The 15,372-nt window shown below is 35.9% G+C and overlaps 1 protein-coding gene across 5 annotated transcripts in view; it reads left to right on the top strand.

Annotated features, from left to right (window-relative positions):
• The window catches only part of LOC121432052 (cGMP-dependent protein kinase 1-like), a 55,271-nt gene extending 41,695 nt beyond the window's left edge, over positions 1-13,576 (top strand). For 3 of the 5 annotated variants that reach the window (XM_041629878.1, XM_041629874.1, XM_041629879.1), the window contains 8 exons: positions 5,027-5,159; positions 5,490-5,626; positions 6,221-6,310; positions 8,358-8,499; positions 10,517-10,680; positions 11,044-11,229; positions 11,755-11,821; positions 12,381-13,576. In XM_041629878.1, coding sequence (XP_041485812.1) covers positions 5,027-5,159; positions 5,490-5,626; positions 6,221-6,310; positions 8,358-8,499; positions 10,517-10,680; positions 11,044-11,229; positions 11,755-11,821; positions 12,381-12,476 — 1,015 coding nt within the window. In that variant the 3' untranslated portion in view covers positions 12,477-13,576. Of the gene's footprint in view, positions 1-584; positions 630-2,554; positions 2,591-5,026; positions 5,160-5,489; positions 5,627-6,220; positions 6,311-8,357; positions 8,500-10,516; positions 10,681-11,043; positions 11,230-11,754; positions 11,822-12,380 lie in introns of all 5 variants that reach the window. The other 2 variants (XM_041629877.1, XM_041629875.1) reach the window with 2 other exon arrangements.
• Positions 13,577-15,372: the final 1,796 nt, after the last annotated feature.

Below are 15,372 nucleotides of genomic sequence, written 5' to 3'. Positions count from 1 at the left end.
ATTTCTGTGTGGATTTTGGAAAATTTTAGGGCTTGACTTTTTTGTGCTGAAATATTATCGTTGAGTAGGGTACATCGCACACGTGAAAAATAGATTTCTCTCGGATACCATTTTTCCTTCCTTATTTGTCGTTTTGTTTTTGCGGTAGTAAGGCCTGTGTGAGGGAATGTTTTCTTTTTGGCAATTAATGTAAAATGTACTGCAGCAGAAAAGGAGACAAAATACGTGGTATACCTAGTACATTCACTTCTTTGATGGTTTTTTAAGTCCATTGTGCAAACACTAGAGTATAAGTGCAGAAATATCTGTTTCCTAAACTATTTGAAGTTTTGCCATATATTCCATTATTTAGATATCAAATTATATTCCTTTTTTCGTATACCTGCCTGGACTGACAAATTCACAAAATACATTCTTCTTTAACCGTACAACGTTACATTCATAATTCCATGTATGCGTGAATGGAGTCCTATGAGCGGAAATGATGATTGTGTGTTTAAGTTAATAAGTACCCCCCCCCCCATGTTTACACGACATCCTGAGTATGAATTTATAATGTCAATCGAAAATGTTTACATGAATAGAACGAGTGTCGACGACTTGAGCGTCCCCGTCAGCAAATTACACAAGTGAGTTTAGATGTTCTAGTAATTCATTCAATCATCCACAGTTACACCTTTACATTAGAGAGAACTCAGTATACCCTTTCATCACATCGCATTACATTCTTATACATACACCTCGTTCACACCAAAGAGAGATCGGACTAAAAACGGCGGATAGAATGGCAAAAATGATGGTCTGAAACGATCCGATGACCGGTTAGTTAGAGCATGAGAACGATTCACCAAAAAAATCATCCGAAATTTTCTTTATTATGTTAAAGTTAGTTCGATATATGGCAAATTATTCTGGAAAGGCGTCATAATTTTTTTTTCGTTTGCAGGAATTCAATTTACTATAATTGGACAGGAAAATTAACAAAAACATATTCACAATTTTGTGACAAAGATTTGGAGTCATTGAAATATTTTGAGGCCAAAGATTACGAATAATTAGAATAGATTTTACAATTTTTAAAATTGTTCATATCTCTCATGCATCGTTGAAATCGTGGGTCTATGAAAACCGGTTTTCGGTGAGGGGATCAGTGTCACCAAACGATCTGCAACACGATTCGAAAACAGTAGCCTCGTAATTTTTGTCATTCTTTCTGTCTTCGATTTCTTTCGTGTGACCATGGTATCAGGATTACTGTCAAAAGCCGCGCCTAACTCATTTACACGTGATCTTGCTGAGTTGGCAATCGGTATATAATCGAGTATAACTGATTACATTTTTTTTCAGTTCAGATGTAGAAATCCACTTGTGGAGTCACTTGTACACGACCCTTCCTTAGCTTAGCTTATCATGACCATGTTACTTATTTGTTATCGGTAAAATTCTGTAAACATCTCCTTTCATTTTAGAAATAATATTATCATTAGATCAAAATTGTCAAACCGGTATGAGATCCATACCTCATCGACTCCCTTACGTATTTAATAGACCATTTGCATCTTTTCTGGGCGCAGGATACTCTCAACCACACCCATGTACGTTTACTACGGGTTTTTTCTTTTTTGATTAATTCATTCATTCCTTAATTTTTGGGATTTTATTTTTTCATTTACTTTTCATCTAAGTTAAACTATCTATTATTATTTATTCATTTATTATTATGTATTATTACTATTATTATTACCATTATTATTTCTTCTTCTTCTGCTGCTCCTTCTTATTTTTTTGGGGGGGATACGAGATATTAGCCTATCATTTATCGGATAAAGAATTAAATCACATTAAAAAAAATCGCACCTGTCCATTTCCGTTTTTCTGAAGAACGTCAAATTAAAATGGTCTGTGGGTCTGTGAAGATTATCAAGAATTCGAATAAATTACCCCTGGCAAATTCACAAAATAGATATTGATATTTCCCATTTTCTTTTAAAATTCTGATGAATAACATCGCTCAACAACAAATTTTCATCTTCAAACATAATCATCTAGTTTCTAGCTTTTCTATAATTTGCTGTCTGATTTCGAATTTTCTTATTTTCTTAAATTTATTTATTGGTCATTATTCGGTAATTATACTATTCCTGTAAGGATTTTTCTGAAATTGGTAACTTTTCTTGTTAATGAGACTAATCGTTTCAATTTTTTATTCACTTTTGAAAGAACTATAAGAAAATCGTACCCAATTTTTTTTCTGAGAAATGAATTATCCCCAATTTTCTTAGTTTTAAGTCCAACTATGTATTTTTACTTGTTAGTTCAAAATTGGCTATATGACGTTTTGCCAATATTTGCGTTGACAGTTTTGTTTTTGTCATCCCAAGGTCATAGGATATGAAAAAAAAATAACAAAGATACAGCCATTTTTGTGAAAACATGTTTTTTCTTTTTCTAAGTGGGGTATGAGTGCGTTTTTTAATAAAACCAAAATAAACAAACCAATTAAAGGGTAATTTTAGGTAACGATTTTGCCAACTTTGGTCATCTAAATTCACAGCTGGTTTAATCGACATCAGGAAGAGATAAGATTAATGTAAGTGGTCACTGAAATCCTAACAGTATAATTTAGTCGTTTCATAAAGTACTTAAATGATGGCGTCACAATTTTATTTTGTATTTCTGCGTTCCGGATACCCTGTCTCGATGGAGCATGATGAAAAAAAACCCGAGCCAAAATATCGTGGGATATGTTCATTGGGGGTGGTATACGTAGCCCCATTCAGTGTCAGTTTGCCAGGTTGGCCAATGTACATTTTTTTCTTTCAAAGGGGCTTGGGTTGGTGCTAGAGATTCCTGTGGCCATACCCTATAGGCCTCTAAGAACCAATTCATGTTAAACTTGGTGCGTTGAGGTTTTCCATCATGAAACTGATAATATAGTAATGATATTCTATACACCCAAACAAGCAGAAAACAAACAATCCCAAAATGTGACGTCAAAGTTTAGAACTTTATTGCTTCGACTGAAATGCGGTGATGGTGGCACTGAAGCACCAAACGTCAAAGAAAATTCATAGCAAGTCTCGCCAACCCTTACTCACGCTTAACCATTTTAACACATCACTTCTCACTTTTATTGTCTAGTCGTTGACCATAACCCCGTAACAGTCTCTCTGAACTATTAATGTGTTTCTTTATCGTTCATTCCTATAATTCTATTTCGATTAATCATATCCTCATTATAGTCCTCAGTTATTAACCCTCTTCTTTTGCTCTTTGACTGTGTCACTGACATTTTTAAATAATTTTTCAAACCTTTTCATTGCTTATCAATCAAAGTTAGTCATTTTTTACACTTTGCAGTGCATCTAATAATAAGCAAATCTTTGTCTTTTTAAAGACGCTGTATTGCAACTAAATTCAAACACCAAAGCATTAATATACTGCTTTGCATTTAAGGTAGAGGCTTTCGAATACTTCCAGTGATGATTGACTATGAAACGTTTTAAGATAATAAATACGATTTTTAGAAAGCTAGAAATTCAAAAGACATTCTGGTCATTGAAATAAAAACGCTGGTAGTGTTTAGGCTACTGAGATAAATTAACCCGTTTCACAATTGAAAGACTTCGTTTTCAACATTCACTTAAAAATAATTTTCATGGCTTCTTTGCATCATTCTTTTAAATTTGCAAATGAAATCATTTTCAAGGCCATTACATTAACACGTTATTTTTAGGAGAATACAAATTCATATATCATTTAACGTGCATGCAATATAAAACAATTATAGCCCATAATTTCATTTTGTATTGTTACCAGATTGTGCGATTGTTTAATAATGATTGTGTACAATGAAATAATACAGACATAATTTTTTTTAATTGAAGTTTGTTATTTTGATATTTCACCATTAACCTTTAAAAGAAAGTTTATGCAGGTGTGATGCTCTCCTATTTGGGGTGTAGAAGCACATCGATGGCATTATGGTTTCTCAAGAAAGAAAATAGAAACAAAGAAAACCAAAAAACGAAAGTGGGGATAAATATATCATGAGGTAGGGAGGGCTGAGACATTTCGAAATAATTACATTCAGGATCATATTTTTTCGTAAGATTATTCTGTTTGCTTTCTACAAATAAATTAATAAAGAAAGCAAATCATAGCAACTCTTTATTCAAATTCGCTACGGCCTCAATGGTATGTATTTCCTATCATTGAAATTTTATTATCAGCATTTTGTGTTTGTCTTTAAAATGTTTAGAAATTTCAAATAGGTAATCTAATCTGAAAATGCTAATTGGTAGTCTGGTCAGAAAATTGCCTTTAGGGTTGTAAAGCAAAGTCATTTCGACACAATTTTAACAGCTTTAGGGAACAAAATTAGCATAATAGGCTTTTCTGATTACCATTTTTTGGTCATTCACATTGCTTCCTACATTGTGTTAGGTTAAAGGTAAGTGAATCAGAGATTTTTATACATAAAATCTCATGTTGTACCATAAAGATTTGAATTTCCAAAATAATACGTTGACTGCGTACAAAATATTTCACCACATTTTTGGTCAACCATGAATAACTACTTCGATGAAAATTATTCACATAAAAATAAAGAATCGATTCGCAATAATTGCGTGGGATTTAGAAATTTAACATTAAGAATCACCACAAATGCAAAGCCACTTGATAACGTTATTAATTTACAAGCAATGTGAAGTTGCCTGTATGTAAATAACCATAATCACAGAGCTCGTTTTATTTGAGATTCAAAACCTTAGTGATTTAGCAATAGAAAACATTAATACCCTTTTACATAAGAAGTGAAAAGTTTACATAAGAAGTGAAAAGTTTAAGCTAGAAATGTGTAATATCGTTGATGGATCAGTTCTCCTCAGAAAGTATATAGTCTTATAATACAAAATTTAATGTCATTACAAAAACGGTATCGTAAATAATACAATATCGTTAGAAAAGATAGCGATAGAATATTGCAATATTGGTTAATCGTTTTTCTTCCTCCTCCAATTAGATCAAGCTCGGAGATGGACAATACTGAGATCGCACGAGTGAAACCGATACAGGATGAGCTAGCATCGATACACCTGAACGATCTCGATATCGTCGCCACGCTCGGTGTTGGCGGGTTCGGTCGGGTTGAGCTGGTAAGAAGGGAAATAAATACCACACAAACGCCCCATCCAGAAAAAAAAAACAATCACCCTAAACATTGACAGAAATACAAAATATTACCGCAATTTTATTACCAAGTAGCAGACAAGTTTGTTTCCTCTCAGAACATCTCAGAACAGGCTCAGATACATATAAAGTGATAAAAAATATGTAAGATCGTTGGGTAGGTTATTCTCCATATTAATTTTGTAATACTAAGAATAGCTATTTACAATATATGATCAATTAGAGGGTACACAGCATTTTGGTCAGTTCGCTCCCCCTTTAAAAGAGGAGAACATTTTGTTTTTTTATTTATACAGGTTCAGTTGGCTGGTGATAAGAGAACATATGCCCTCAAATGTTTGAAGAAACATCACATCGTTGAGACTCGCCAACAGGAACATATTTTCTCAGAGAAGAAAATCATGCTGGAATCCAGCTCCCCCTTTATCGTCAAGTAAGTTTGATAATAAGGTTTTATTACTGAATAAAGCACTAACTGCCTCTGGAGGTTCGAGGCGCTCACTAATAATGCAGTGTAATTATCCATAATTACCCTTGCTTTAGCAGAGCAGCTGCTACGTGCACTTAATGAAATGCTTAATGCTTAATGAAATAATGAAATAATTTATGAAGCAGACAGCTACGTGAAAAAATGAAGTTTTAATTGCATTTAGCTTAAAGAAATAAAATAACACATTTAACTTTAGATCTCCTTTTCATTTTCCTAAAACACATAATCTATTCAGAACTTCCGTAGACTTATTCAGTTAGTACTTCTGAAACAGTTAAAACACCTTCGCCTATCACCTCGTGTGTGTTCGTAGACTACCTCGTGTGGATAATTCTTACTATAGTGCCCTTCCAATGTGTAATAAGTTGTATTATAACCCGCGAGAAATATCTTCATTTTAAGACTAATCATACCCGTCTATAAGCTCGTGCATGCGTGTTAAACTGTGCCCAGAGTAACTCGTGTGGATAATTCTTACCAATGCCTTTACTCATGTGTGTTATTGTATTTTAAACCACCGCCAATTTCTGCTTTTAGATTGTTCAAGACGTTCCGTGACAAGAAGTATATATACATGCTAATGGAAGTCTGTCTTGGCGGAGAACTGTGGACCATTCTGAGGGACAAGTAAGATCCCCTTCTATATTCACTTTTAGTTTAATATCTTTACCGACTTCAAGCTTACCAACAATATGCCATTTTACACGTAATAGCTTTGATCTATCTGGAATGAATGAGTGAATGAATGAATCAGTGAGTGAATGAGTGAGTGAAAGAATGTATGAATGAGTGAATGAATGTATGAATGAGTGAGTGAATGAATGAATGTATGAATGAATGAATGAATGAGTGAATGAATGTATGTATGAATGAGGGAGTGAGTGAGTGAATGTATGAATGAGGGAATGAGTGAGTGAGTGAATGATTGAATGAATGAGTGAGTGAATGCGTGAGTGTCTGAATGAATGTATGAATGAATGAACGAGTGAATTAATGAGTGAATAAATGAGTGAATGTATGAATATATGAATGAATGAGTGAATGAATGTATGCGTGAATGATTGAGTGAGTGAATGAATGTATGAATGAATGAATGAATGAGTGAGTGAATGAATGTATGAATGAATGAATGAATGAGTGAGTGAATGTATGAATGAATGAATGTATGAATGAATGAATGAATGAATGAGTGAATTAATGTATGAATGATGGAATCGGTTTCATCGGTGTGACTGTAGCGAAAAGTTAGCCTTAATTAGTTAAGCCTCATTTTAAGTTTAGAAAATAGTTTCATTTTTGTCTCACCTGCGAAGCAAAGTGAGACTATAGGCGCCGCTTTTCCGACGGCGACGGCGACGGCGGCGGCGTCAACATCAAATCTTAACCTGAGGTTAAGTTTTTGAAATGACATCATAACTTAGAAAGTATATGGACCTAGTTAATAAAACTTCGCCATAAGGTTAATCAAGTATTACTGAACATCCTATTAGAGTTTCATGTCACATGACCAAGGTCAAAGGTCATTTAGGGTCAATGAACTTAGACCATGTTGGAGGAATCAACATCGAAATCTTAACCTGAGGTTAAGTTTTTGAAATGTCATCATAACTTAGAAAATATATGGACCTAGTTCATGAAACTTGGACATAGGGTTAATCAAGTATCACTGAACATCCTGCATGAGTTTCACGTCACATGACCAAGGTCAAAGGTCATTTAGGGTCAATGAACTTTGGCCGAATTGGGGATATCTGTTGAATTCCCATCATAACTTTGAAAGTTTATGGATCTGATTCATGAAACTTGGACATAATAGTAATCAAGCACCACTGAAAATTTTGTGCAAGTTTCAGGTCTCATGATTAAGGTCAAAGGTCATTTAGGGTCAATGAACTTTGGCCGAATCGGGGGTATCTGTTGAATTACCATCATAATTTTGAAAGTTTATTGGTCTAGTTCATTAAACTTGGACATTAGAGTAATCAAGTATCACTGAACATCCTGTGCACGTTTCAGGTCACATGACCAAGGTCAAAGGTCAATGAACTTTGGCCGAATTGGGTGTATCTGTTGAAATACCATCATAACTTTGAAAGTTTATGAATCTGATTCATGAAACTTGTACATAAGAGTAATCACGTATCACTGAACGTCCTGTGCGAGTTTCAGGTCACATGATCAAGGTCAAAGGTCATGTAAGGTCAATGAACTTTGGCCATGTTGGGGTTTTTTGTTGAATAACCATCATATCTCTGTAAGTTTATTGATCTAGTTCATAAATAGTGGACATAAGAGTAACCATGTATCACTGAACATCTTGTGCGAGTTAGAGTAGTATTCAAAGTGAGCACTGCTGCTATATTAAAACGCGTGATGCAGGTGAGATGGCCAGAGGCATTCCACTCGTTATCCTCAATACTTGTAAAAATTTTATTGTAATTTAAGGATAATTGTTATACTAAGAAAATATAAACAAACAGTTGCAATGTGCAATATTGTGAGATGTCGTAAACCTGCTTGTTTTTTATTCGAGTTTGATTAGGTTTTCAGTGAATGTGTATGCATTTTTTTCTTTTGAAATTATCAAATCAGGAATGAAAATTTATTAAGAAATTAGACGTTGTTAAGCAGAAATGAATTTCACTGTTGTCGATTATTTTCCTTGTATTTCCAGGGGTCACTTTGATGATCGAACTGCGAGGTTCTGCACTGCTTGCGTGGTTGAAGCATTCCACTACTTGCACAGTCGAGGTATTGTTTACCGAGATCTTAAGCCTGAGAATCTACTACTTGACAACAAGGGCTACGTCAAATTGGTATGTATGGGACTACAAGCAGAGTGTTAACACGGAGTGAGGATTGGAGTGTGGATAGGAGTGTGGGATACAGTGTGGAGAGGGGGATGGAAGTGCGGATGGGAGTAAAAATGGGAGTGTGGATGAGAGTGTGGGTGGGGTGTTGATGAGTGTGGATGAGAGTGTGTATGTGTGTGTAAATGGGAGTGTGGATAGGGTCGATAAGAGTATGAATATGCATGTAAATGGTAGTGTGGGTTAGAGTGAGGACGAGAGTGTGTGTGTTTGTGGATGGAAGTGGGTAAGATTTTGGATGGGAGTCTTGATGGGAGTGTGGATGAGAAAGTGGATGAGAATCGGTGAGAGTGGATGAGAATGTGGGTGAGAGTTGGATGAGTGGGAGAAGTGTGGGTGAGTGTGGATGGGCGAATGGATGAGAGTGTGGGTGAGTGTGGATGGGCGAATGTGGATGATAGTGTAGATGAGGGTGTGGGTTCGAGTTTTGATCGGAGTGTGGATGGGAGAGTGGATGAGAGTGGGTGGGAGTGTAGACGAGAGTGAATATGGATGGGAGTATGGATAGCAGTAAGGAGGGGAGTTTGGATTAGAGTCGTGTGTAGATGAGTGTGTGAGAGGGAGTTTTGATGAGTGTGAGTGGGATGTGGATCACAGTTTAGATGAGAGTGTGTGTGTATATAGGAGTGTAAATGAGGGTGTGGATGATTGTTTGTGTGAGAGTGGAACGAAGTGTGAGCGGGAGTCTGGAATCTGGATGGGAGTGTGGATTAGAGTGTTAGAGGGAGTGTTGATGAGTGTGAGTGGGGTGTGGATGATAGTTTGGAATGGAATATGAATGGGTGTGTGTGTGTATAGGAGTGCAAATAAGGGTGTGGATGAAAGTTTGTGTGAGGGTGGAATGAAGTGAAATGAAGGAGGGAGTGAGGATGAGAGTGGGGATATGAGTGTTGATGAGTATGAGTGGGGTGTGGATCATAGTTTGGATGAGAGTGTGTCTATATAGGAGTGTAAATGAGGGTGTGGATAAAAGTTTGTGTGAGAGTGGAACGAAGTGTGAGTCTGGAATCTGGATTAGAGTGTGGATGAAGATGTGAGTGGGAGTGTGGATGAGAGTGTGGATTAGAGTGTGAGAAGGAGATTTGATGAATGTGAGTGGGTGTGGATGATAATTTGGAACGGAGTGTGGATTAGAGTGTGAGGAGATTTGATGAATGTGAGTGGGGTGTGGATGAGTGTGTATAGGAGTGTAAATAAGGGTGTGGATGAAAGTTTGTGTGAGGGTGGAATTAAGTGAAATGAAGTGGGAGTGGGAGTGTGGATGAAGGTGTGGATAGGAGTGAGGATGAGAGTGTGAGAAGGATTGTTGATGAGTGTGAGTGGCGATGTGGATGATAGTTTGGATGGGAGTGTGGAATGAGGTGTCAATTAGAGGTTGATGAAAGAGTGGATGACATTGAGGATGAGAGTGTGGACCAGTTTGTTATGTTCCGTGGAAGTGTGGATAAGAATATGGATAAGCCAGTTCGTAATACCTTTTTGCGCATGATCAAAAGATTCTACACATGATCAGAGGAAGGTCATTTGTACTAAAGTGACATGGTGGCTTAAAATCTAATGAGATAGCACCAACTTTGATGTCTTGATTGTTCATATTTTCTTTTGAATTGTGATTTTCATTTACATCCACAAAAAACAACAATGCGTCCACGAACGACTGGTATTTCACATGCAGTTTGCCAAGTACATTGTGCAACATGCTAAGATATTTATTCAAAGTAGGAAGGCAACAAATACCTTCATAAAGTGTTCACTGGTGTGCTATTCTAGTCACCTGGTCTATTCAATTTCATCTTGTTATGTAGGGCAAGCTTATGTAATATCTCGCTTTGAAATCTGCCTATCATAATGAAAGAAATGAAAGGTCATTTGACCAAAATTGTCCATAAGGTAACTACCAACTGGTCTATAGGACTAAAACCGAATACTTATACATCTAATCATCGGTCATGTTCTTTCACAGGTCGACTTTGGGTTTGCAAAGAAGATCGGATTTGGTCGCAAGACCTGGACCTTCTGTGGTACGCCGGAGTACGTAGCACCGGAAATCATCCTCAACAAAGGTCATGACCTGTCTTGTGATTACTGGTCCCTTGGTATCCTGATCTTTGAGCTGCTAACAGGAAAGTAAGGATGAGATTTTTTTTAAAACAAAATAAGCAGATGGGAAATGGAAACTATTGATATTTCCATGAAAAATGCAGGCTTTATTTTATTCTGTATATTCTATCGCCGAAATTCTCAATTTTTAATTGGGACCTGCTTTATCTGTTGTGGTATGAGATTTTTACATTTGTTCTATTACGAACTACAATAAAAAGAAATCATTTTATTAATATCCAATATGAAGAGGTTCAGATGTACATGTGTGTTATTGCCATGGAAAATTCATACATTTTTCATATTTCGGCAGTATTTCTTTTGATGTGTGTTTCCTTACATATGTTACAAATTTTATTTCATTTTGAATTTGTGTCTTTACATTCGCAGTCCTCCATTCAGCGCCACAGATCCCATGAAGACGTACAATGTCATCCTAAAGGGCATTGATATCGTGGAGTTCCCACGCAAAATCCCGCGTAGTGCAGCGAACCTCATAAAGCGTCTATGCAGAGACAACCCCGTCGAGAGAATCGGGTACCAGAAGAATGGACTGGCCGACATCAAGAAACACAAGTAAGTTTGAATGTTTTGGTACAATAGATTTGTAATGTAATCCACTCTGAAATGATTTAACACTTAATAATTAGTGTTCAAATCTTGATGAGGAAAAGACCTAAAACTTTGTTTATAAACTATGGCAAATTTTATTTCATTAATAATGTTTTTTGAATTTCCTATTTGACCATATTGGAAAGTAACATGTATGTAGTGTTTCTTCAAGCCGTCTGCCAATGCGAGGGCATTTTGGAAAAGTTATATATCTTTATTTTAGGTTTACAATTCTCAAGAATTATAAGTGCATGTATGCTAACTATTATTTAAGGAAGATAGATTAAATCATTATCTATCTGTATCATGATCACTATCTATTATGCCACATTCAATTAACTTTTTTATGTCCATTCATGATTTTATGTTTGTGCGAAATCCGATCGGACCTACCCATTACTCAGTTGCAGACTTGAGACTTTTATTTCTTGTCGAATTCGAAGAAAAAAGCTCGTCAGTTGAATGGAACTTTCTTATTTTATTATTCAGGTGGTTCCAAGGTTTCGACTGGGAAGGCCTCAGAAAACAAGAGATGCCACCCCCACTACCTCCAAAGGTGCGTAGACAGAATAGATGAAGTAGAAAACACAGGTTAAGCAAAAGGGGATGTGAAGGGAGAAAGAGAGAGTAAGACAAAGGGAGTGAGGGCGAGAAGACAGCACTAAAAAATGAAATGTTATATCAACACTCAACGGGGTGGACGAGTGACTACCTTTTCTAAATGTTGCATTTACCACTTTCGATCGACCTTTCATTAAAATGTTCGATCCAGCTCTAGCCTAGGCAAGGATGCATCTAGCATTTGGAATAGGTTGACACTCGTCCAACCGTTTAAATGTTGATTTAACATTTAGAGTGAGGGTTAAGAGATTGAGGAGGGGGGGGGGTAAAGAGATTGAGGAGGGGGATAAGTGAACCATAGACAAGACATGGTAGAGATGTAGTGTGTTGGATGGCCTGAAGGATGAAGGAGAGAGGCAGATTGATTCGAAGGAGGGAGGAAGGAACGGATGAAAGAGGCTTAGGGGAAAACAAGTGAGAGAGATGGAATGGAGGAGAGATAACATTTCGTATCACAATTCCTAGAACCACCTTCTTTATGTCTCGTTCAACAGGTGAAAGGACCAGATGATTGCAGTAACTTCGACAGCTACCCGAAAGACGTCGAGATGCCACCCGACGAAACGTCCGGATGGGACGAACATTTCTAAACGGGAACCGACGGCACCCGAGGACTAAACGATCATTTCCGATGTAAAGTCCAGATGTGCGTTCGGATGGGAGGAATATTTTAAAACGGGAGCTGACAGGCACTCGAAGACAGAATGATCGCCGCCGACGATTTTTTTTTACATAGACCGGAATCGGAACAATGATTTTATCGTCGGAGCCGTGTTTATGGCGACAAGGGGTTAACGGAATGGTCTTGGTCTGTGTCGGACATTCTTTGGCCAAGACTTGGAGTATCGCACACCATTTTTACATTTAGTTTGCAGACATTAAGACATTTTGACTGCACTGATCTTCAAAGCTGGGCATTAATGGATACGCTGCCTGCATGGTCTGAGATGTACCATGGCTTGAGAAGATGATTCGGAAACTGACGCTATTTTCGCAAGATGTGAACATCCAGTGTAAATGCCAGAGAAGATGTGCGAAGACCTCAGAGAGGATATCTCCTTTTGAACACAAGAGGTGCAACGTTTAAGGACTACATTGCTAACTAAAATTTGGATCAGAGGACAGAGGCATATTAGAAGACAGTGCACAAGACAAGACGATTCTCAACTTTCTGAGGACAACAATATTTAGTTGCACATTTGTTGCATATTTATCATAATGGATTATGTCCCCTCTTACCGAAAGATTGGATTTTTATTTTCAATTTGTTCATCAGGAAAATGACTGATGTAGATATGATCAGGTAAAGCTATACATTGCCAGTGACGTTCAAGACAGATGTATGAAAATAGTGTATACGTATTTATAGAGACACAGGAACCTGTTCTATTAGATTGTTGTTGCCATTGTTATCATCAGGTACACATGCGATATACCCAATCGCAATTTAAAGTTTGGTTAAGAGTAGGCTAACTCAAAACGAGAATGTTAGATGTAATTTCAATGGGGCAAACTTTTAGGCTTTACTCCAGGCGCCATTGTTTTGACAGCACGTGGGTTTATAAGTACTCAAAAATGCAGATAAATCTGTATTATGCAAACCTTGGCACAGAAAACAAATACTGATTTCCTGAAGGAATTAATTCAAGTATTAATTGCCTTGTCAAAGATTTACCCGATGTTGCACTAGCTGATGTACTCGAAAGAAAAGCGGTATCACAGTTGAGAATTTTAAATTCAAAACCAGATTTGAATATTGATTGGATTTAAATGTTTGAAAAGCAAGTTTTAAATCGATATTCCTGAACTGCAATACAAAGCAATATTCACATAAATTCTATCACTGGGGCCTGTTTCGTAACGAGTTGCAATTAACTTTACCATCTTGTTAACTACCATTTTGATTTTGTTTGGCTGATGAACTTTGTTACCATGGTAGTTGCCATTTTATCAAAGTTACTATAGCAACCGTTCATGAAGCGTGAAATGTTTTGTGGTAAGTTATTGCTTTGTCAAGGAAAATGACATATTCTAAATCACTCCAGTGAGGCATTATCGTTTTACGCACAAGTATATGCCAAAATAAGCATTTATTGCAATTTATAAAGTATGCACTCCGTGGCATACCATGTTAGCAGGGCTTGTTCAAACATGTATATATTTATTATGAATACTTCAGCAACATGTAAATATGGCTCTGTATATATTTATTCTAAAGAGATGGATTTTCCCATTATTATTATGCCATTTTATATTTAATAGCCTTGTTTTATTTGTGCGGGTACGAAGAGAAACATTTCGAGTAAAAGATTTTTCATTCAATAATTTGTGTCTATTCTGTTATAGTGGAATGGACTCTCTCATTTTTGTACACAATTTTAAGCATTTCGTCTAATATTAACCAAAATAAATGGTCTATAATTTTACTGAGTATATTACTAGTATTATAAAACGAGAAAATAATCATAAAAAGATTTTTAAACTATCTTAACTTGAATTAGTGGCATCAGCATGATTATTATTCTGTAGCAATCATTTTTAAACCAGAAACGCTTTTATTTCAGGATGAATCCGTTAGTATTTACATGTAATAGTATCGTAGGAGAATAATCATGTAATGATATTGGGAATTTATATGTAACTGATTTTATGTAATTGCTCTCCGAACTATGAAGTTAATGAAAGCAACAAAAAAAAAAAAAAAAATATATTTATTCATTTTTATACTGATATGTGTCTTATTACTGCATTTGTCATTGTGGCGATAAGAGCTACTTCTATGATTTGTGATTTTGAGCCAGAAGCCATGTTTATTCCCAATCAGAATGAGAAAAAAACATTATTGCCGCTCAGATCCGCTTTCACTGAATAAGTGAAACTTTTTAGGAGGCCGTTGTAAAACTCAAATTGTAAACCTGTTTTCATAGACTTCATGACAGCACTTGGAATTTCGTATTTTTAGCGAGAATCTTCCATAAATCATTTGCCCTGTTTAAAAAAAAAATGTTTGAATGGAAAGCTATAAATAGCTGTTGCAAGCTACTGAAAATATGCTGTTTGAAAATCACCATACAATTTCGAGCATTTCTTACCATAAGCTAAGTCAGGATTTCATAATAAAAAACAGAGGTGTGCATAAAATTGTTCTATATACGAATATTTATTAATATTATTATAAAATGCTTTTTTAATCATGTTTCTTTCAAATATACTGCATTATTTTATATTTCAAAATCATGTCTCGGATATTTGCAATCTGTGATAACTACTAAAATGTTTCTTTTTTATATGAATATACAGGCGACTTTGAAACAATTTATATAATTGTAAATAATATATTGAACGATCGTTAATGTATGTGTGCTATAATAATTATCATATGGGGATATATATTAATAGATAATACATGAAATTCGTTTAATGTAGTATACTGATTAGGAAACAATGAGGTATTAATGACCAGTCGTTGAAATCAAGAACACATCA

The sequence above is a fragment of the Lytechinus variegatus genome, chromosome 18 (assembly GCF_018143015.1).
Source record: "Lytechinus variegatus isolate NC3 chromosome 18, Lvar_3.0, whole genome shotgun sequence".
Lineage (NCBI taxonomy): Eukaryota > Metazoa > Echinodermata > Echinoidea > Temnopleuroida > Toxopneustidae > Lytechinus > Lytechinus variegatus.
Note: the sequence above shows the minus strand (reverse complement) of the source record. Positions and strands in the feature narration are given on the sequence as shown.